At 47.5% G+C, this 23,532-nt stretch overlaps 1 protein-coding gene across 9 annotated transcripts in view; it reads left to right on the top strand.

Annotated features, from left to right (window-relative positions):
- The window catches only part of UIMC1 (ubiquitin interaction motif containing 1), a 39,210-nt gene that overhangs the window by 8,066 nt on the left and 7,612 nt on the right, over window positions 1-23,532 (top strand). For 7 of the 9 annotated variants that reach the window (XR_012675927.1, XM_075164341.1, XM_075164337.1 and 4 more), the window contains 7 exons: window positions 3,483-3,573; window positions 8,767-8,891; window positions 9,216-10,373; window positions 13,946-14,025; window positions 16,566-16,654; window positions 17,585-17,664; window positions 20,968-21,136. Coding sequence is in view for 8 of the 9 variants with exons in the window: in XM_075164341.1 (XP_075020442.1) it covers window positions 3,483-3,573; window positions 8,767-8,891; window positions 9,216-10,373; window positions 13,946-14,025; window positions 16,566-16,654; window positions 17,585-17,664; window positions 20,968-21,136 (1,792 nt within the window). In the remaining variant the exon portion in view is untranslated. The remainder of the gene's footprint in view (window positions 1-3,482; window positions 3,574-8,766; window positions 8,892-9,215; window positions 10,374-13,945; window positions 14,026-16,565; window positions 16,655-17,584; window positions 17,665-20,967; window positions 21,137-23,532) is intronic. The other 2 variants (XM_075164339.1, XM_075164340.1) reach the window with 2 other exon arrangements.

Genomic DNA, 23,532 nt, shown 5'->3' with positions numbered 1-23,532 from the left:
TCTGGTTTTCATCTGTGTATTTCCCATGCAGGACCTGTGGTGTTTGGCTGTGCCTTATTGTTAGATGGTCCCAACTGCTGTTGAGCAGTAAAATTACCCAGACCTTTTGACTTTGCAGTCTGCACTGTTAGCTATGGAGACATTCTTCTGTAGCCTTTCCTTCCCTCAGTCAGTAGAAGCTGATTTCTGTGGTTTATGATGTGGATTTGAGGGAGCAGGATGTGGGAGGCTGGCTACTGGCTTCCATTTACGGGCTTTTAGAAGCGAGTGGAGCTGTATCTGTTTCTGCTGGCAGAGTCAGGTTCTCTTAAGTATGTGCAAAAGCATTTTTAAAATGGGAATTTGATTTCCTGCTGTCTGGTGAAACCAAGCAGGTTAAAAAAACAAGGAAGAATAGTGGCTGCCTTCTGCTAAACGTGTAGGGAACTTTGGAAACCCATCTTTTTCTTGATCTGCGTACAATGCTGACAGTGAAATTGCTCATAAGAGAGCATCATAAATTAAACTGCAGAGCCTGACACACAGGAAGAGAATTTGGATTCCTTCTGGCCATTATGCTTTAAATTGACGGCAAAGGAGGAGAGACGCTATCCAGGCTGGCACTGAGCAGAGGTGCGCAGTTCCCGCCTCGCCTCCGCGATAATAATTAGTTTCCCCTGGAAGTTGTGTGTTGGAGATGACCTTGTAACTAAGAGTATTGGCTGCAGTTTGGGAATATTTTAATTGATTAAGATTATTTTTGGACTAGTGATCTTATTAGAAAGGCAGTTGGTTGAGTGGCCCCCTGAGTTCCTATTATCCTTGTAGACAGATGAGCATTAAAAGGTTGGGTCAGAAAGAGCAAGCCCTGTTGTCTTCTCTGAATTTTCTTGGCCCCTTCTGTTTCTACCATCCATGCTTGCATTTATGCAGAGCACTCCGGGGCCTGCGGGGCTGTCTCCCAGCAGAGGTACAAACAGCCATAAATCCTAATTAAAAGGTATGTTTTATTTTCTGGGTTTAAAAATAAAGAAGATTTAAGAATTCGTGGAATTGAGATGTGTGTGTATATTTTGGCCCATCAGGATTAATTGGATTTGCTTCAGCGGATCGCTGTACCGTGGCTGTTCGGTAGAACGCTGCTAAGCAATTTAAACATCTTTCTCAAATGTATGAGGTTCATACAACACGTGTCCTGCAATAATTTTGCTCCTGACACTGTTGTAAATGTCGAGATTCTTCAGGACCCAGCATGGGGAACCGAGGCATGTACTCGCCTGCGCGGTGAAGCCAGGCAGCCCGCCCGGCACGGGGCATGCCGTTCCCCTCCAAGCCCCGGAGGTGTTTGGGCCCCGTCTTGTCCTGTGGTGCATATTGTAAATGTGTGTCTCTGTGCACAGAGCAGACACTGGCAGCCGCGGAAAGTTTGGTGTGCTCATAAATCACATCCGTGCCCTGGAAGAGAGCTGCAGATGAGAGTGTCAGGGTTGACCTTCCGGCAAGTGCAAGAGTGATGAGTGGAAGATTGATGCCTAGAGAGAAGAGCTGGGGATTTACAGAGCCTGCTAGGATTAAATTGCCCCTGTCTTAAGCTGGAGTAGGTTTAGCGCTGTTAGACAGGGCTTTGGGGAAGAGCAGGAGAGCTGTTGCTCAACCTCATCCAGCATATAATCCTAGCGTGATCCCGATACGATCCCATAAACCGTTCCCCGCTCCCTGAGGTGTGAGCTGCCCACAAGGTCAGCACGGGGCTGCCGCTGCAGACCAAGTCAGGGCAATTCGGAGTAGGAGAACCTGTGGCTTCTGGAAAACTGGACAAGGGCGACATGCCAGGGCCCTGGAAAAGAGAGGATTTCACCTGCTAAGCGTGAGCTAGGCAGGCTCAGAAGTAGAGAGCATCCATCTTCTAGCAAGAGAGAATCTGGCTGTGAAGCAGCCTTTTGGAGACACCGGGGCAGATCTTAGAAATGGAGTACCAAAACCAGGCTGGGTGGGGAAGGAATCAGTCAAAGGAAAAAACCCTTAGGTGCGAGCATGATTCCTGCCTTGTTGTGAGATGATTCTTAAATCAGTGGAAGTGAGGAATGGCGTAGGTATTAGGGCATGTAAAAGCTGTAATGTATTAGGGTTTCAGGAAACCACTTAATAGTATGTCTTGCAAAATCTTAGATGGATAAATAATTCAATTTGGTCTAGAAAGTAACATTCCTGGATTGAAATCCTGCTAAAAGACTGTCAGCAAAAGCTGGTGATGAACAGAAGAGAGGCTCATTTGGGGGAGATGTAAAGCTGAGGCCAAGAGGATCAATATTAGGTCTGTGTGTGTTTTAACATCCTCATTAATGATCTGTAAGAGGTAGCAAGTGGTGTATATACATTAATAAAATCTACAGATAACGATAAAGCTGGAGATGTCTTGAACAAAACTCGGCATAGAGGTGCAGTCCAAAGGACTTCACAGGTTCAGAAACACAGGCAGCGGACAGCAGAAATAGATTACACTTGAAAATAAGCAGTGTATCCATTTGCATTAAAGTAGCCCAAGCCACATGCCCCATCTTAAAGCCCCCCTCCTGGCACGGGCGGTGGTATGAGGCACAAACATGTGGCCAGTTTGCCGTGAGTCTCATGGACAGCAAAAACAACTGCAGCTGCAGACAGAGCCCTTCCTGGCCAGGCGTGGGTCTCTGCCCGAAACACGGCGTTTGATTCTAATCCTACCTGATTTAGAGAGACAAATTGGAAGGGGTCCAGTGCCAGCCTTCGGTAATCGGTACGCCCTCGCTTAAGCCGTTAGGACAGCAACTTGCATAAATGTGTGCCAATTAAACCTGTGACCATTCTTGTTGCAGTCGGCATGCTTAAAGCAGCAAGCACTTAGGCTGTTTGTGTGGGTGTTATTCGGGGAGGCCTCAAGACGACAAATTTCTGAAGTATTCAAGCTTCAAAAATGAAACACTTGTGGCAATACAATGAGATAATAGCACCAGGACTAAATACAGCTGGCTCTCCTGCCCTTGAGGTGCATTAGTGTGGGTCCCCAAAAATGGTTAGGATTCTAGTTTTGGTCACCTAAAATTGTCTGGGCAGAGTACTAGAAGCTGCATGGCAGGAAACAGTCCTGGCTTACAGGTGAGCGATGTTCAGTTATAAAAAGGTTTTGTTTTTCTGTTTTGAGTGCTCACAAATACCAGTGTTTTAGCAAGGCCAAACAAATTCTCTCTAAAATCATGGGCAGCAGGTGCAGTGCATGGTGGTGACTGGCATGAAGTCTATTGTCTCTCCTACTTCTCTGTTTATGTCAGTCTGTAACTCTTTTTGCTCGTTATGCTTATCACACAGCTTTTAATAGTTACAGAATGTGCTTGAATTATGTTTGAAATTCAAATTTCACACAAATAGAGGCTTGTTCTTGAACCAGTGTTTGTGTATGAGGAGTGGGGGGGGGGCTGGTAGTATTTCGTACATATTGTATGCACTCACCATATTTTTTTCCATTACAGCAGGAGTCAAAGGAAGAGAGTGGATTGCAAAAGAAGAGAACAAAACAGCAGCTGGATAGAACGAAGTTTGCTGCTAAAAGAAAAATTGCACGTAGGTCTCGAGTGTGGGGCTGGGGAAGTAGACTGGTGCTGAGCAGCTTCTGCTGTTTGTGTTAGAGATTATTTCCCTGGCAGAAAGGCTGCGATGTGGCTGGGGATGCACAGCTGTCAGAGAAAACCCTTCTCAGGGGTAAAATTTGCTTTTCTGAATAGGTGGACTGCCACTTGTTTGCTCCCCAGGCAGTGTGTGCGCAGACTGGTGCACTTCCAAAATAAGTGTGTGAGGGTGTCGGTACCTCACCGGGTTTCAAAATTGGTTGAAGCCGATCTGAAAGCAGTGTCAGTCACAAACTGCTTTCCTGTTCAGGCCCCTCTGCTGCTGTCTTTCCCTGAAACGTCATGATGCTTTTGACCCGGCAGTCGCAGCTCAGGAAAGATCTGAGTCGCAGCTGACAGTTCTCTGAAATCATCGTCTTGTAGCGCGGGGGCAGCCGGAGAAGCCAGCAACGTTGGGCATCATAAGGAAGGGTGTTAAGAGCAAGAGATTTGTTTTACGTCATTTTGCTGTTATATAAAGTGTTGGTGCACCCACATCAACAGCGCTGTGTGCAGTTCTGGTCTCCGCATCTCAAGGACACGGTGGCGTTAGGGGACATCCGGAGAAGGGCAACCCAAGCCGTGAGGGGAGGGAGCAGCAGCCTTATGAGGAGCGCCTGGAAAGCCTGGGGCTGCTCCGTTAGGAGTGGAAGATGGGATCAAAGTTCACATCAGGAAGGCATGCCTCAGCTGAATGCAGAGCTGTTGTTTACCAGCTCCTACAGCCAGGGTGCAGTCGGTGGAAATAGCAGGAGATAAATAGGTTTAAAACGGGTGAAGGGAAGTAATGCTTCACACAGCATGTAGTGAACTCCTGGAAGTTTTTGTCACAGGAGGTTGTGGAGGGGTCAGTACCAGCAGCTTTAATAAGGGATTAAATGCATTCATGGACAATAGGTCTATAAACAGATGCTAAATGGAACAGGCTGGGATGTTCCCCGCTCATATTCTGCAAACATCATTTCTGAATGCTGGGGATGTACAAGCAGAAGGGACCACTGAGCATGGCCAGGCTTGCCTGTACTCCCCGTACAGCACCTCTTGTTACAGCAGCCAGGCAGGTGGACAATTGCTCTGCCCCAGAGGATCCGTTCTCCTGTTCCTGCGCTCTGCAAGGCAGCGGTCCATCTAGCATGTTAAATTCAGAACGTTTTAAAATGAGAGATATGTTGTCTCCTGCAAGACCCAAAGCAATCACTGAACAAAATGGAGCACGCCAGTGCTCTGCAAGCAGCAGCAGTTGGGCTTGTCAGTCCTCAGAGGGCTTGTGTGAATTAAATTGTTTTTAATAGAGGCCTAAGGCCATAGCATGAAACAGCCTGGCTCTTTGTGGGAGTTGAAACCCACTGTGCGTGTCCTGTGTCAAACAAGTAAGATAGCAAAGTCAGAGATGGAGGAATTCTTCTTCTTTTTATTTTCTTTTTCTTCTTTTTCTTCCAAAAGAAATGGAACACAAAATAAAAGCTGACCCCCCTTGGAGATGCCATTAAAATGTGACCAAACATATGGTGCTAAGAACAGGGAGTTGCTGAAGTTGGATGTCCTCATTGCATCGTTGAATGTGCCGTGTTTCGGGAGCTGGTGCTGTGAGAAAGGTGTTCGGTGTGCTCCAGAAAATCCGTGGGAGACGAGAACGGCTCTCTAGCCATTGTATAATGGAGGAATTTTGCTGTGTTTCTAGATATTGAAATGCTTGATAATAGTTTTTCTCTTCCCGGTGCAAAAACTGCCTTTTTATTTTAGTTCGCACGTCTGCCTCCTCGAAGCGCCGGAGGTTGGGGGTGCCTGGTGCCACTTGGTCAGAGAATGGTCGCTTGTTTAAGCACGTGTGATGGTGTGTCTGTTCTCTCATTTATGGGAAGCTATAATTAGACTTTTGGTGTTTGCTTTTAGGAAAATTAAGATTTGAAGTAGTAATTATTTTTCTCAGCGTCTTTAAATAAATTCTTTGAATTGCGAGGCAAATTGGTTTTTTGTAAAGATTCGGTGCTTCTGGGTAGAGCAAGTTCTTTCTCCTCAAAACTGGAAAATTTCAGATATTTGCAGGCTCTAGTTATAAAGCGTATCCTCCCATTTTTGCTTTGTTGTGGTTTTATTCATTTTAACCTAAAGCCATAACTAAAATATATCTGTGACGTTTCATTCTGACAGGATAAATGGAAATACAAAACCTAAAGAAGTCTCTCTCTCTTTTTCCGGAGGAAGTCAGTGCTTTAAAGCACATTTGAATGTTTTTACTGTAATTGCACTTCGGATATGTAGAAATACTGAGATCCCGCATTTCCATTATTTTTGAGTAGATCTCTTATTAGTAAGTGTTAGAACTACAACTAGTGGGGTTTTGCATCTAATTCACTTTGCAAATGTCAAAATGGAACATAAATCGCTTAGCAAATTGCTGTATTAGCATTTAAAAAGGCTCTGAAATGGTTTAATTTGTTTAGGGCTGCAATGCCTTAAAAACAGTTTCTCCCTGACCCCTCCTTCCCATCTGTGGGTTTCTTGGATGCCCTGGTCCCCGAGGAGGTGCTGGGATTTCATGTTGCGTTGGGATGGACGTGTGGCGAGTGGATATTGGAGTGTGAGATGCAGAATTCCCAGCCAGAGGTGCCGGCGCTTCCCCACCTGGCAGTGGGGACGGGCTTCTGTGGGGCGTGCGATGTGTGTGAGCTGAGCCTAACAGAGTGTGTCTGCCCAGACGGAGCGGGGTTGTTCCTCCCGAGGGCTGCGGGAGCCCCTGCCCCGCCGGCATGCTCCGGGAGCATGGCTCGCCTCCGCTGCACGCCCAGTGCTCGCTCCCGAAGCGCCCCAGAGGTCTGTTTGCACACACTGGTCGGGGGCTAACACAACACTCTGGATTTCTAATCGTTATAAATTATGACCAGTGCAATCAACATCAAGTTTAGTAAAATGCATGGTGCTGAGAAATGATCAGACGTGGAGCCCAAAATACCGTCAGCTCCCGACGGCTCAGCTTAAAGCAGGTCAGGTCTCCTGGAAGGCATGAGCAGAGCTGCTCTTTGCTCTCCCCACGGTAATGCCAGGTGGATTTAAACTCGAGATTTCCTCATCTCTGGAGCACCTACTCAACTGGAACGTGCACTAAGTGCATTTTGTTTGTCGCTGGTTTCTTTGCCAGAGGCAGCATTTGTCTGGCACATTCCGTGTCCCCAGAGGGGAAATTGCTGTGCCAGGAAGGCAGAAGAAAACAAAATGTACAGTAGTAACTCGCCAAAAAATGTTTCTTTTTATTAAGCTTCATGGATGTTGATAGCCTGAACTGGTGAACACTCAGGCCTCCGTTTTAAATTAGAGACATGGAAAGTCTTGCGTTGGTTGTGGGGCACTGATCATGTGCACTGGTTCTCTTGCACATGTCAGAGTTTGCAGGATCTTGCCTGATTGCTGTGATGGTTTGGGCAGGGAAACAAATCAGCGCGCATTTACTGAACGCTTGGGAGGTGTTGTGTTGTGGAAACGCTGCGTATTACCGCTGTTCTTTGGGACGGGAGCCGCCTTCATACACTGGGCTGTCGTGTGCTTTCCATTAAAGGATGCTTTTTTTTTTTCCCTGGTCCCTCCTGGCTGTAACATCGTAGCGTGACTTTGTCCAAGGACAAAAGATCCCCACGAGCCCTGAGTGCATTGCAGTCTGCCTTCGCTTCAACCTCTTTCTTAATTTTTAAAGAAATTAAAAAAAAAAAAAAATCAACCTAGAGCTAAGTGCTGATTTAGTAGGACATGTAAAGGAATCTACGGCTGGTAATCAGAACAGTCCAAAAATGCTTCAAATCCTGCTTGGGTGGGGAAGAACCAGCCTGCCATCAGCAGCGAGCTGGGGGAAGGGCAAAGCAAAGCAAAGCCTGCTGCTGTGTGGATGCACCTCGATGCAGTCGTGCTGTGATGCACAGGCTGTGCTAACCTCCCAGGCTGCTTCAAGGGAGGCTGTGCTGCTGTATTTTGGTGGCAGCTGGTAGGAAGAGGATGGGTTAGAAAATGGGAGCCTGCAACTTCTGAATGCATCTTTATCTAGGGAGACGTCTGTCTCTGAAACTGGCTGCAGCGAAGGCATGTTTTGTGCTTGGGCGGCCTTCCTGTTCAGATCGCGTCTCTTAAAGCTCTTCTATCCCATCAGAGAGCAAGCCTTTTGGTTCATGCATGAGATGGCGTGTGCAGGATTCTGCCTGAAGGAGGGAGCGAGTTTTGAAGGAAATCTGTCAATTTGTTTTGAGTGAGAAGATGTATTTTTCAGCTCCTGAGAGTGCTGTTGAGTTGTTTTCCAAGCTGCACTCCATTCTGCAGGCATTGTATATTTTAAGCATAGTGAAAGCGTTGGATTGAGTCTAAGTAAATAAGTATTTTCCAAAGTAACTAACTGCTTTGTTTCTAAATAGCCAGTCTCGACTTCTGGTTCGCTTTGAGTGAGGAATATTTCAGGAAGAAATTTTCTGCTGAAATAGCAGTTACAACTGTAGGAAACCTGTTTCCTATGCATGACTGACTTAGTGATGCAGTGGAGTGGTGATGTGAGCAGAAGGGGGCTGTATGCATGTGAAAGATCCTCCGTAATACCACCGAGCAAGTAACATTATCCTCCACAGAGCTTTCCACCTGCAGCTCAGGGTGAACAACATGTAGCTCTTTTGCTCTTGGGTAGGTCTCCTGTGGAATTGCAGGTATCTGCATGTCAGAAGGCAGTGAGACGTGCTATTTGGCTAGTAAAGTGTATTAAAGATGTGTTCTTTATCCTGCCTTGCTGCTGAGCCTACCCAATATAAAAATGAGCACGCTTTAGAAATCTGCCCTTTTCCTCTCTCCTTGAACATGCGTTCTGCAGCTGTAGAGTGTGTTTTTTGATGAGGGCAAATAAAATGTCCTGTTGCAGTTAATATACCCAGGGAGTCGGAGTTTAGGTTGCTGTAGAAACCCTGACTGAAGTTCCTGACTTGGGTCACTTTTTTCATTTAGTGTTGCCTGCTTTGGTTTTGGTGACACCTTTTCAGGAAAGCAGAGGTTTAGATGTTTTGCTCTGCATTCCTCCTGGGGAGGTGGGACCCTTGGACATCTTTCCCAACATGTTGGATATATGTTGGGTGTTTACGTATACCTGCAGCTGTGACTTGACATTGTCCTTTTTCTTCTGCTGTAGAGATGACTGAAGAGGAACAGTTTGCACTGGCCCTGAAAATGAGTGAGCAAGAAGCCAGACAAGTGAACTGTCAGGAAGAGGAAGAGGAGGAGCTCTTGAGGAAGGCCATTGCTGAGAGCCTTAATGTAAGTGCGCTTCTGTGAAGAGGCTTACTAGGGTTCTTCAGCGACGTGGCTTTCTGTGCTTACTTTGCCACACTGCACAAGGGGGGCTAGCTATTTCCAGCGCAAGCTGGAACTACAGCAGTCGCAGAGTAGTTGTTTTGTACCATTCCTAGTGAGAGGCGTAGGAATTCTATCCTCAGCTGTCCCCTGTTTTGGGGTACACAGTTCTGATTGGAGGGGGGGGGGTGTTCTGCAGTCCGGGTGACGGCTGCCTGTTTGCTGGGGGAGCCCTTGCTCTGCTGATAGAGAACGTGCCTCTCGGAGAATCAACCTTTTGTTTTCCAGAGCTGTCAGCCCTCGGACTCCTCTGATGCAACCCCTCAGTTGTCTGCAGAAGCGCTGGGTGCGCGAGGCCAAAGCCAGCCCGCCGAGAAAGAAGGCTCTGAGATCCTGGGAGGTCTGGCGCTTTGCCCTGACACCCCTCGCTCCGAGTGCAGCTCCCACTCACAGAGCGCCAGAGCTGATGGGAATGGACAGATGGATGTCGCCTGGAGCCCCCTGGTAGTGTTGAGGAGGTTAAGCCAGGAAATCGTTGAAAGCTCACTAGTATCCAGCATAATTGTGTCTCCGGGGAAGGGCCAGCCTGTGACAAGGTCAAGTGAAAAGCCTTCCTCACAAGAAAAAAGTGATTCTAGTAACACGTTACCCAGCACTCTCGGAGACGACCTCGTCTCTTTGAGTCCCACCTTTGGCAGGGTGACTTCAGGCTCCTCACGACTGACACCTCGGAGACTGTTCACAAGCCCCTCCAGGTCTTCCGAAGCAACAGGCCATGAACCAAAAGAGCAGCCCCTGCCCTGCACTGGCCATTCTGCAGGAGAAGCTGGTGCTGGGACCTCAGCCACGCTCTGGAAGAGCTGGACCGCAGAACAGTGTAGCAGCCCTAGGAGGAGTGGTGGAGGAGAAGGTACCACACACGCCTCGCAGCCTGGGCATGCTGCCAAAGTCTGTGTTTCCACAGAGCAAGCAGAGCAGAACGAGGTGCCCGACAGTACCCCTGAGCTTTGCGTGCTGAATGTGGCGGAGGAGAAGCACAAACAGGAGGAGGCGAGAGACACAGTGCACTATTACTGGGGCATCCCCTTCTGCCCCAAAGGGGTGGACCCCAACCAGTACACCAAAGTCATCTTGTGTCAGCTGGAGGTTTACCAGAAGAGCCTGAAGCAGGCTCAGAGGCAGCTATTGCATAAGAAGGAGTTTGGTAACCCAGTTGTGCCCGGTTCTTCCTTGAGCCAAAATGAGCTTGGGAAAGGAGAGCAGATAAGCAGGGAGAACGGGGTTGCTGATGATACAGAAGATGGAGACCCAGACGGGCAGAAGGAGTCTGAAAGCATCACTTGGCTCCTCCCGTCAAAGAGGAGGGAGGCAGAGAGTCCAGGGCACAGCATGGAAGAAGAGAAGAACTCCACTTCCGATGATGAACCCACCACCAGCTACTGCCAGGTAGGAGCTTTGCCACTGAGCAGAGGTTGAACAGTCCCGCTCTTCTGTCCCATTTTAGGGTTCAGTCCCTTCTGCAAAGTGGGCACTGCTGTTTAATGCTCCTGTTAAATTTAGGGACTTCCTCCCCTAGCCACTTGGCTTACTGCGAAAGGGAGAGGGAAAGCATACCTGCTGATACCCAGCTCACAAGTGGTGGGGCCATCATGCAGCCTGGCAGTCGTCCATTAATGCACCACTGAGATAAAGGCTTCCAGCTGACTTGCCCCTCTCAAAAGAGTGTAGCCTGGCAGTGTGTCAGGGTAGTGAGCCCAGAGATGATGCCGACCACCGCCAGCTCTGGCAAACCAGTTTATAAACCCGTGGCTGTGTCGGGAGCTCTGTGTTTTCCTTCGCAGACAGAAATGTGGCTTGTGTCCTTGCAGCACAGCCTTTCCTTTTTGCACCTATACGCTCATCTGCGTCCGTACGTGCTTCACCCTTGCAAGTGCTCTTTTCCCTCGTGGTCCTGCAGTTGTGGCCGGGAGAGGCCCTGCGTGCTCGCAGGCGTCTTCTGCCTGCCCGGGGTGATCTGTCATCACGGCAGCGCTCATTGTCCTTGTTCTGGTGGTTGGGCACCTTCTCTTCGGCTTGCTTGTTGGGTCTGCTAGACGCTAGGTGTCAGCCTCTGTCTCCGTCAGGGCTTTCTTGTTGGAGCGGAAGGCAGCTTTCTGTCACTGCTAAGTTTAAACAGATTGCTAGTCAGATGAAGTATTTATTACTGCTGTATTTTAGGTTTGTGTCAGCCTTTTCCAACCCTCATTTTTCATAATGACTTCACTCCCGGATCATTGTATAACTTTATCTTCTCTATGACTGAAGCCTTGGCTCTGTTGTTCCTGTTTTCAAGTGTATTTGATCATTTACCCTGGTGTTAGAAAGATACTTAACTTGTTTTGTGATATTTATATTCTGTCTTGTAATATTGAACACTTAGGAAAAACGTCATGTCTGCATTTTCTAGTTGCAGAAAAAGTGCAGAGCAGCCTGTGCTGAAATGTGACTTTTCATGGCAGTGCTTTGGCTTGGGTTTAGCAGATACAGATTTAAACAAGCCTTAGAGGTGACCTGCGGAGGAAAGAAGCCGACTTGTGCCTTTTTTCATTTATTTAGGATAGATACAAAAGACCTGAAAGGTTCTTAAGGCAAACTCCTTTTTTCCCTCTGTGTCTTTTCCTTTGGAAATGGAGGTGTCATTAATCTGGAAGATTGGGGTGACTGCAGGTCTATGGAGGTGTACACTAAAGCCCTTGGAAAGCTACAGCAGCTGGGAAGGGCGTGAACTTTTAATCAGTATTGAAAATTGTGGGCTATTTTTTTTATATTATCCGTTTAATGCTGATACCTAATTAATTCTTGGGGAGAAAAGAGGTTTTAGTGGTGCTAAGTGGGAACTTATAATGTACTCGTCCTGACCACAAGAGCTCTCTCAAAGAGCCATAACGTGTATGTAGATGTAGTCTTTCTGATATTTTTAAGGTGAAAAAAATAAGGAAGGGGGAGGGGGAGCAGACTTTAAAATTTCAACCCTAGCCCAAAATTTGCCAATCTTTTATTTACTTGAGAGAAAATAATTTCTAAATGCCCTTTCATCTGCCTTATCGCTCCCAGCTTGAGAGGTTGCTCCCTTCTCTCGCCTCTCTGTGCAGTCGCGCGCTGAGGCCAGCGCAGGTGATTTACTTGCAAGATCGATAGGTTTGATGTTTGCTTGTGCCTTGTCTCCATTTTTTTTCCTTCTATCAAATACAATTCCACTAGCAGTGACAAAGGAGAGGCCCAGAGCAGTCGTGTCCCCAGTGTGCTGCATCTCTTGGAGACCCCTGCTGCCTGTGCTGCCCTGGGGCTCCCCCAGCAGCCACCAGGGCTGCTTTACTGGTGGGGATGGTGGGAGATTTTAGGCTGTGCCGAGGCTAGAAACCATCCAGGGAGACTCAAAGCCGTCCTTGAAAAAGCCTCGTGCCATGTGTTGTACCATGAGTGAAATGAAGGTGCAAAGGCTGTGCTCGAGGGACCCTGCCTGTACCCTGCTTTGAAACCCCCACCTGGAGCAGGCAGAGACCTTCCACCCTGGCAGTGGCCAACTGCTGCGACTGCCACCCGCAGCCAAGAGATGTTTGCACGGAGCAAATCCTGGTTGTCAGGAGATCTCATAGCCTGTGAACCTGCACTAACGAACTTCAGAGCTAATAGAATCAATTCCTTCATAGCCTTTCAAATAAGGTTAGGAGACTCTTGATCTTTAAAAGATTCAGAGGGAAAAGACCCAATTCTGGAGAGTTAAGAGTCTGGTGACTGAATTAATGCCATACCTTATAACATATGTACTAGGAAAAACAGAAACACGGCCCAGTGTTTGTGACCAGGGCAGAGGCATTGTTAAGATATGCACAGTTCAGGAAAAAGAGAAATAAAATTAAAGGAGGAGGTGTGGTATTTTATGTTAATGATGAGTTAGGCTGTGAAGAAATAAAGAACAGCGTAGATAAAACAGAATATTTGGGGGTTGGAGTCACTTTAGGGAAATCTGGCAGGAGGCTTTGTTTTGGGGCTTGCTGGGGAAGTACATCAGACATCTAGGAGTGGAGCTGATCGAAGTTGAAACCTGTGGTGGAAATCAAACTCGGAGAGTTTAATAGACTCAAGAAAGGGGGAGGAAAACCCCTTGGATTTCTTTGAGAACTAGCATGAGAAATCGCGGGCCTGACAGCAAGGACTGCTAATAAACCGTTGTAATTCCACCTGATTAGAGAATGGCAAGTGTAACGTACACTGAAGGAGAAGAAAGGATCTGGGTAATGACTGGCATGTTAGCCTGACCTCAGCAGTGCATAAGGCTTTTGAACAAATTTTAAAGGAAAGAATAAGTGCAGTCATAGAGCTAAATGAAAAATGGGATAAAATGCACATGGATTTACCAGCTGTAGATTGTGCAGGTTAACCTGTTCCCTCTCTTTGATGGGACAGCTGATTTCCCAGTCAAGAAAAATGGAACAGATCTTATCTATACAAAATTTCAGAAAAGTACTTCTCGTGGTCAAACATCAGCTGTACCAGTTGGTCAGGTCATCCTGGCTCAGGCAAATAGATTTTAAACTGGAGTAGGTGAGGGCTGCTGGGGTGCTTGAGGGAGTGCAAGGGGACACTAAAAACCTTGGACAGTTTAGCTCAGCGCAAATGGAGATGGAGAAGAGCTATGGTTGCTACCTACAAGTATATCAGAGTAGATGCTAGGAACAGGCAGAGGGTGTGGAAGGTGATGGACAAGGTTGGCATGAACCAACCAAGGATGGGCGTGAACTGTGCGGGAACACATCTAGGCAGCAAGGTAGCAAAAAGTACTGCCAGGCATTATTGCAGGGAGCTGCTGAAACACCTTACCAAAAGGAGTGATGGAGGCAAAAAGCTGACTAGTTCAGGATGGATACTTAGCCATTTCCAGAAAAAAATACATAACAGATTGGGTGGAATGCCGTGGACAGAATCTGGTGACCCAGCAGATCCTGGTTAGCTGTGTCCCTTCTTCTATATAATATCAGATTTTTCCTTTCCAGGCCTCCCAGGTGCTGCCTACAGAGGATGTGCATGAAGATGGGGAACCCATGCAAATTGCAGAGAGGTGAGGAGGATGATATCAGAGCGTGGGCCCACGGGCTCGCTCTGATGACCTGAGCTCTTCCACTCTCCCCAGAGCATTTTGGGGTGCAGTCTCATCGGGGCTCGCTGCAGGGCCTGGCAGCAGGGCTTGCTGGAAAGGCTGTCTGCAGCCACTGCTGTTAGGTATCCCTGGAAATACATGGCTTTGGAGCAGCGTGGGAGGGAGGTGGGACACAACTGGGGAGAAGAGATCTTGTTACTTTATAAAACGTGCAAGGTGCATCCTAGAACAAGTAAAAGGTCTTGATCCTTGCCCTCTGAAGCTAATGTGACATGGTGCAGTTAAGCTGTGGAGATGGGTAGGTGAGCTGAAGGTGAGTTATAGCAATGTCATCACGCGGTCTGTCTGGGAAGGCGCATAGGCAGCATGGTGGAGGGTTTACTGGATTTCTGTGTGTATTTTTATGTTCTTGCCTTACTGCTGAAGAGGAAAGAAGGGAGGAGGAAGCCAGACGGCACTGCCTATCAGCCAAAGATAGAGTGCAGTGCTCCAGAAAAGCCACTTCAGCAGATGACAGGTGTGGCACAAGTCAACATGATTTTCTTCAGATTTAAGCCTACTCCTCTCTTCCTTTTTTTTCTTCTCCTTCCTGTGGGATGCAGTTCTGCGGCAAAGGCTCTGGGAGAAGAAGGGCAAATGGGAGAGGATTCAAGGAGCAAGTTACAAGAGAGGGCAGATAATGTCATGTTTTTAATTTGCTGGGTTTTATAATTTAAACCTGCTTTGGAACCAAACTGCCAACTTTCCTCTGATCTAACAGCATTTGGCCTGAGCAGTTAATATCAATATGCAGAGTATGAAAATCCCTCTTGCTTGCACCTTTCTAAAAAGCTTAAAGCTCGCCTTGGGGAGCAGGAGGAACCTGCGGCTGCTGTTGCTGCTGAGGCTGATGAGTCTGTGACAGCTGAGGTCTGAGCTTGTGTGCTTGCATAGAAGGCACCGAGGTGTGCGCTCTGCAGCACTGGCCTCCCGCCTGCTTAAGGCAGAAGAGGCCAGGGCTGCGTATGAAAAGAGCAGGACCTCTTTCCTTCAGTGTAGCTGACGGGGTTAGTTTGGGACATTCCCCAGGCCGCCCAGGAGCTCCTGGCTGTCCCCCTTGGGGCCGGGAAGCACCTGGGTGCTGCAGCCCCTCCTTGAGCAGCTGGCACATCTGCAGCAAGGCAAGAAATGGCTGCGGTCTTCACAGTTTTGTGCACATTAAGTGTTGCCATCTGGCTCCTGGTAATTTGCCAAGCGCAGTCCTCTCTCGGGTAAGGCTCAGGCACCCCGGCTGGCTGGCCTCAGCAGCACTTAATAGGAAAACACGGCTTTGAGCTGTCTGGAGGTAGTGAAGCAGTTTTGGAAGCGGCAGCAGTGAGGTGAGGCTGCTTTGCTTTCTGCGGGCCGCTCTGCCTGATAGTTTTATGCTTTGTGTGGAGCACGGTAGATTGGGGTTTTAATAAATGATTATAGGCTTTGTTACCAGGAGATAGTTGGTGTAGCAAGAAATGTGGTTTGACTTCAAATTGATTAGCCCATTTTATAAATGTCATAGCAAGTTGTTTTGTGTGAGTTCTTTTGAAGTGAGCCCTGATGTTAGACACAGAGTAAAACACACTCAGCCTGGATTCATAACAAATGCTTTGCGATGCTTTATTTAGAGAGAAAAGCCACTTGTGATTTCCTATCAGAATTTTGTTATTTATCATAAATCAGCAGTGGCTGTTCTCTCCTCTCTAAGGCCTGTGGTTGAGCTTAATAAATCTTCTATCTGTCAGTATGGGGATTCATGTTTTTAAAGTGTGTTCTTGCATACTTGATCAGAGTAATCAGAAAGCCACGCAAAGCGCGGAGCGTGTCAGCATGGGTGCCAGACTTACTCAGCAATGCCTGCCTATTTCAGAAAGACACTGTGCGGTGTGGGGGGAGGAAAAAAAAGTAGGAATCCAAAGGTCAAAACAAGAGGAGCGGTACCCGGCGCTGCTTGGAGGAACGGCCACGCTAATGTTGTTAGGACTTTGCTGCAGGGAAGCCTTGCCTGGTGTTGCATCCGTGCTGCTTCTGGCTGCCATGCACAGCGATAAGGAAGAAAATTAGCAGGAGGGAGAGGGTAATGCGGGGTAAAGCAAGTCTGTGTCTTTCCTCTCTGAGGATTTCCTTCCCTAGGGAGAAAGAAGCACAGTGTTAGTACCTGCACAACTCCCAAATCTTCTAAGAGTAGAAAGAATCAAGAGAATCCTGCAGTTGTGAGGAGGTATTTTTGCTCCCCTGACATGAGATAGTGACCCTTCGTGCCTTTTTATCAAGGGCTTCTAGAAGAAAAAATATTCTGTTTGGGGTTTTTGCTAAGGACAGCATTTTATAGCCATATTTTGCTGTTATCCTGGTCATTTCTGGCTATCAGATATTGACCACTTGGAAATTATGGCATTGTCTGCTGTTCTGAACTGTGTGAGACAGGCGGGTGTGTGCTGTCACACCTACTGGATTGGAGATTTATGTTATATTTATATCTTGAACAGCATCTCCGTGTTGACCCCGCTTGGCAGTAAAAGGAGCCCAGATATTGCCACAGAAAAATCTGCTGAAGAAGAGATCTCTGTTTGCCCAGGTAAGAGGCACTTGAGAATGTTCTGAATTTTGCACTGAAAGTTACACACTTACAAAATTCAGAGAAGAGAAGAGAATTTTCAAGTTATTTGAACAAAATGAGATTTCTTTCCCAGCTCTGTTTGTCAGGGCTGAAATTGTCCAGGTAATTTAGCTTGATTCCCTGGTTTTGGACCCATTTCCTCTAAGACAGTTCTGTGACCAGAGGTTGCTGGGGACTTGCTGCTGAAGAGACACCAGGATGTACATCGGTACGGAGGGATCACTCAAAACAGGGTGTCAGGAGTGGTCTCTTCAATGCAATCCCAAAATGTTCAGATTTTTTGTGTCAAGATATGTGTAAAGCATGAGAGCTGAAATAATTTTTATCTTACATTAATTAAATATGTTTGGGACCAACGAGTTTTTCTTCCTTGGTCTCTCCTACCATGCTTGAGATTTTCCAGTCCAGGGTTTTAAGTGAGAAAATTAATGAAGAGACTGCTTCTGTTCACGAGCAGCTGTAGAGGGAGAGGTCATGGTGGTGCTTGGAGGCATATTTTGTTGCGAAGGAAAATGTGGAGGTCTAAAGAAGGTGCAACTGTGAGGCAGACCACAGAACGGGAGCTCTGTTTGTCTTGATGCGAGGGAAAGCTCTATTCTTGCTTTGTCTCTATCCCAGCAAGTGTCCCACGCACTTTCCCTGTGTCTAGTCTCACTCCCCATGAAGCTGCAAAGCTGCGGTGGCTTTGTCCTCACACCACTGTGCTGTGACTTTTAACCCCTCATCCGGCTGTGTTGTTGCGCATTGTCTGATAACATTTGTGGCAAGTCTAAAAAATGTTTTGAAACTGTGAAAACGCTGTTAAGAAATGGGCTAAGTTACATCAGCAAGTGAGGAGATAGTTTGGGGGCTGCAAACCTGTGCTGACACAGAGGTGTTTTTCTGCAGAGACCCAGCCGAGTCCACTGGAAGCTATTGAGGCGGAGAGAGGAGAGCTCTGCTCAGGCAGCAGAGATGCACCTATGCAGGTAAAAGAACCTTAAGTTGGGGAAAGGTCCTGTTTCCAGTCCTGCCTTCTAGACCTTGGTTCAGCTGGGCTGTGCTAGCGTTTCCCCTTGGGTAGCTGGGAGCTTGGGCTTCTGCTGTTGGGATCCTCACAACCAGTTCTGTCTTCACTTTTCTCCATTGCTTCATAACTCCAGTCCCTTTTGGCTGGCACTTGCGTGCAGCTGCTTCTGGAGCCTTTCAGTCCTGTAGCTGGAGAGTTGTTATCAATTCCAGCTCGTTCTTTTATACCACGCGCACTGCTGTGCTGGAGGATGCCATCAGTGTGGACGGCAGTGCTGTTGCTCGCCCATGCTCAGAAGTATAGTGCTGTGATGGTCAGCGATGCAGAGGGACCCCAGGAGCTGCGAGGAGAGTCCTAGCAAACCTCAGTCACTCATGTTCTGACATGTTTTTCCCTGTTACAGTCCTCTGAACTTCAGTGTTTATTCTCCACAGACCATCTCCAAGAGGCTAAGAGGAGAAGTTCACCCAGAGACTGGGCTGGGATAAATATGATACTGAAGTGTTGAGGGCTGGTGGTGGTTTGCAGTCCAAGGAGAGTGACCTGAGCCCGGAAATCTTGATTTCTGTGCAGTAATAGTTAATAGCAATAGTAAGTCAGTGGCAGGGCCATCCTCTTACCTCCTGATGCAGGTGTGCGCTGTTGTGCGGCTCTTTTCCCTGTGTTGTCACACCTGCACAGCAATTGCTTTGCAGCTGTCGCTGTACCGACATCTGACTTCAGTTCCTGCTTCTGATAAAACTCCCTTTGTCTATTAATTTAGAGAGCGATATCAAAGGGGTTGCCAAGTACTCCTCTGGCAGGGTACATGAATACAGAGTCGTACAGCTCTTGACAAGAGGTTTCATTTGTGGAAAGCTCATTCTGGGAGTCTGCAGCTTGTACAGTGCATCTGCAGCTCCGATGTCTCATTGTCACAGGTCTCTTAATAAACCAGCTTCTGCTCTCGTGTACCTTTCATTCTGCAGGTATCTCAAAGCACCGCTCAGTCAATTAGAGACTGCAGCAGGGAGAGGCGGCAGTCCTGTGCTGAGCCGGGTAGCCGCAGCCACTGAAGCACGTTCATGACCCATTTGGCTGTGGCCAGGACGCTGCCCTGTCCCTCGTGCTTTGCAGAGGGTTCCCCAGGTCTCACACCTCTGCCTAGACGGCACAAGGTGATCAGCGCAGTGTTTGGGAGCGGTGCGGCGGGGCTTTCTAGGGATTGCTCGACAACATTATCGCTGGCAGCAGGTACCGGTCCGGAGCCTGCAGCCCTCCAGGAAGACAGCAGAAACAGCTACCATGTGCATCAGCGGTTAGCACGAAGCGAGCATAGACCGCTGGGACTGACTTCTTCCTAGCAGATGCTGAGCCAGGACACAGGAGTCTTGTTGAGCTCAGCCTCTAGCGTTGCTCTTGGCTGGCTGTTGGCTGCAAGTACTATGTCTTGTAGGCGATTTTCTCTGCTAAAGAGGAGAGGCGACAGTCTCTGCCTCTGACAGGGGTGGTTGGTTCTGCAGTTGAGGTTTTCCAGACTTTTACAGCAAGGTTTTGTACAAACAATTTTGGGACCGTGGTGTCTTTTGTTACAGAATGTTGCATTTCCACCTAAAATTAGTAATTTACCACTGAATGTAGGCAAGCAAGGTGTGCAGAACCGGTGATATCTAAGATTGCTTTAAAAATGGCAGCTAGAAGGAGCAGTGCCTGCTGCTTTTCCCATCATATTTTTTACGTGTGTTGTCTGACTAGGATAATGCAGGTTTGATCTGATCATTCATATTTGACACATCTTGGTTTTTAGGACTCTTCTGTGTGATGCCCCATGGTGAGGGCTTCACAAGATGTAGTGACACTGAGATGTGAGAGTAGGGTACGAGTGCTAATGCTGTAAGTGATGTACTTGAACAGCCTGTGTTTGGCTGGAGGAACTCTTGTGGCAACTCCTCCACAGAAATCCAGGGCAGAGAGTCTCCCTGGAAATGAGAGAGGTGTTCCTGGGGCTCGGTGCCGTAGCCTTTCAGCCGGTGTCTGGGAGAAATGCGTTTTGTGAGTCGGATTCTCAGTGTAAGGTCCAGTCCTGCAGTTTTTTGCATAGCTCCTCTGAGTCAACAAAGCATCCTCCTTCCCTTTAGGACATAAAAATCAGGATCAGACCCTCATTTGGAAAAGCAAGTAATAAACCAAGTAATGCGACAAAGTGCTCCAGTGGCACTGAGCATCTTGGCTGACCCCAATTACTGCTTCCCTGAAATTATACCGTTGGAGGGAAGAAGACAGCAGTTTTGCATACTGTCTACATGTCACTGCTTAGGACTAAGAACAGAAAAGTTTCCTATATTATTTTCCTATAGGTTTCTTCTACATGGTTAATATTTAAATAACTTTTAAAAATCATTTTGAGGGGGGAGGTTCTTTCTTAATCATGCAGAAATCTTGTAGCAAGCCTGACTAGGCAGAGATCTGGTTATGAGTGAGATGGCAGCAGTCTGCTGCATCTTGGGAACATCAGTAGCATAGGGAGAAGGCTGTATCTCCACAGGTGGGTAGTGGAGCACCTTTGCAGCTGTGTAACCCACGCAAAAAGGGAGTATCTAACTGGTAATGGCACCCGGAGAACAAACACAGGCTGTGACATTTTGCCCTGGTGAAAAGCCACTGCTAGTAATTTTGTGTGACATGGATTTTTAACAATATTGCCTCTCTCCTTGATCTGTGTCCCCTCTGATGACTGTTCCAGCCACCTCCTCTAGAGAGGAGGAGCTTCCCAGTGATCTCTCCAGACTCCATAAGAGCACAGCAGCCTCCTTTCATCCTGGGGGAAGCTGTGTTCCCAGACAGTGCCACCTGTGTAGCATGGATCATGTCCAGAAACTGATGAGCACAAGTCAGGTGTTGAACTCTTGCTTTGCCCCATGAATTTTCCATCAGTTTCGCTTCTGAGCTTTCCTGATTGATGGAAGCTTTGCCATTTTTCTGCGGTAGTACAGGTGATGTTTGCCTTAAATGGTGTGCACGGCTGTGCAAGGAGGTTTCACCATGATTCAGCAGGACATGTTGCCTTTGGAAGAAGATGTAGTTATTAGTGCTGCGCAGTTTACTCAGCCAGTGGTGTTATTTCTGATTGGTATGTGATGAAGGGAGAATAAAACTTTCCAAGAAAAACTGAGTGTCTATGGGAGGGTGAGTAGCTACCAGACAGCACGGAGCTCTGCACCTAGCAAAAAAAGAGAAATGGCACAATTAACTGTCTGGCTAATTTTTTCTTTTTCTTCCTTAGGCTGGTGGAGATGAAGATGCTGGAAGGACTGTATCTGAGTGCAGTCCTACAGCTGCTGACCGTGTGTTGTGCCCGCTGTGTGACCAAGGCTTTCCAGCTACGGAGATCGAGCTGCATGCCATGTACTGCAACGGCATCGTGGGAGAGGAAGCTGGCGAGGACAGTCCAGGTCTGCCAAGCGCTGCTTCTGTGTGTTTGCTCTTTGTGCTCGTCTCCCTTTCCTGTTACTTGCGGCCAGGTGCTGCAGTCTTGTCCCTCTCGGGATATTTGGTGCATGGTGGGGCATGTAGGGAGGGTTGTTCACTCTGCCTTGTTCCATCTCCGAGCCGGCCCGGAGGGTGGTATCGGAGGCTCCTGTGTTTCCAGCACCTCCTGCACAGAGACAGCTTCTCTCTGCTCGATTTTGTAATTCATCACATTATTAATCCCTTGGAAAGTATATAAGCTGAATATTACCCCAGGATCTAGCCCTGGATGCTTCAAGCAGTACTCGTAAGACACATCTATTGTGTGTTTTGTGAGGACCCGCAGAACATCTCCCAGTGGTAGAAAATGGCAGGCTCCTGAGCCACGTGGGTGAGCGTCCTTCAGGGCTCTCGAGAAGGGAGAATGTTCTGTACCACTCCAAGCACGGCCTGCGCTCTGCAATGAGTCTGACACTTGTATGTGCAAAAATGGCTTGTTCAGCTGCAAGCGATTGCAGAAAAGTTTCCCTCTTGTTCCTCTAAAATTGCAAAATGATAGCTATCGATTTGGGAGCTTGGGTTTTTCTCCTTCATGTGAAGAGTGAGGCATAGAAGCACGGTCAGAATGCCCGTATTAATCCTCTTTGCAGTCTTCTCCCTATCAGTTTTCCATAGCCAACCTTTGTAGAGCTTAAGTGAACAAATACACCAGTTGGTTATCGACGTATTCAATAAGTTATGTTTTAGCTGCTGCTTGAAATGTAAAGTCTGTGTTAGCACAATGTCAGGTAATATCAAAGTAGTAGCTTGTAATAAGATTAACTTCTCAGGTTGTGAATATATAATTTTCAGTTACATACTGGGTTATTAAATGCAACGTAAATCTATGATGTTTAAGCAATTTGAGCAAATCGGAGCTAGTACAAGAACTGTAACTTCTGCATTCCTCTAGCAGGAGGAAGTTTCACCATGTAATCTTAATGCAGAGTTGATGTAATTTTAAAATACAAGGTCCCTGTTATACTAAATCTTTGGGGATATGACGTGGGTCCTGTCCAAGATAACAGGAGCCAGAGTAGCAGCTACTACTTGGTGCTGAATTTTGGCAGGGAGTTCTCTCTGCAGGCACAAACCAGCTACTAATGCAAAGTGTTCGGCTCAGGCAAATCACAAATTATCACAGTTCCTCTCCCATCCTCAACACTGATAAAGGTCTTATCCGCGCTACAAAATGGAGTAGAACTTTTAGTATGCCTTTTAGCAGGAATGTCTTTGGCCCTGTGGTAATTGGATCCCTGGTATGGCTGGACTGTGAGTATATCCATTGATCCTGGGGAATCCTGACTGTGATCAGGAAAAGGCTTTGAATTCTTTAGCAGTGCAAGGGAATTTGTTCTTTCCTTTGGTGTTGGCTTTCAGCAGGACAGAGTTCAAGGCTGGCCTCTCCACTCTGCTTCCAGACTGGTCTCCTTGGGGATGTTTGCAAGGGTAGTTATTTTGGAATTGCTGCTCTGCTGTTCTGGCTTGTTCAGAACAATCCCCCGTAAGAAAGCTAGCCTGGAATAAAAGGGATTTTGGTCTACAATAATGGCTCTAAGCAGAGCAATGGTTTTGGGACAAAATCACAGTAATTTGGGTTTTCTGTTGCCAGTTATTCTAATATTTTCCCTGTAGAGACCAGGCTTTATTAGCCGTAACAGTCTGTGACGCCTGTGTTGTTTGCACGAAGACTCTTTGCAGGACCACGGGCTTCCTGGACTTGGAGCAGCACGTAACGCCGGGCAGAATCCTGCCTGCCTGCTGGGGCTCTGGCGTGTGGGGCACCTCGGTGCACTTCCCAGCGGCTGTACAAAGGCCACCTGGAGCCACCCAGGGAGGTCTCAACTGATGGGCTGGTCAGTGGGGTTTGGGTTGAATAGGCAGGGATGATGTTTAGCTCTGAGCAGAGGCCAGACAGTGGCCTCGCACAGCTGTGCAGGTACAAAAGGATTCTGTTTCCAGGGCTGTTACTTTGGCATCCATCACCAGCACAAAATCCGTAGGTAAGGCATGGGGAGAAAAAAGAGGTGGAAGAATTGTCTTCTGAAGCAAATGCCAGCTCCTGTGTGGGTCCAGAAGCTTTTCTTTACTGCTGCAGCACTGTGTGCTCTTGGCTGGCTGCTGGCTTCCTCGAGAGCGCAGCAACAGCCTTGTGTGAGAGAAAATCCAAGTTCTGCTCTCTAAGCCATGTCCTGATAGGAAAAGACGGCTTCAGTTTTCCTTTGGTGCACTGGGTCAGGGGTTCCTGGTCTGTCTTCAGAATTATTAATTGGATTTACTCCTGATGTCTCTAGAATTGCAGATTATGCAGTCCTGCAGACTATAGCTGTCAGTGTTTTTT

Source organism: Calonectris borealis, chromosome 15 (assembly GCF_964195595.1).
Source record: "Calonectris borealis chromosome 15, bCalBor7.hap1.2, whole genome shotgun sequence".
Taxonomy (NCBI): domain Eukaryota; kingdom Metazoa; phylum Chordata; class Aves; order Procellariiformes; family Procellariidae; genus Calonectris; species Calonectris borealis.
The sequence above is the reverse complement of the archived record's forward strand: the minus strand, read 5'-3'. Positions and strand labels throughout refer to the sequence as shown.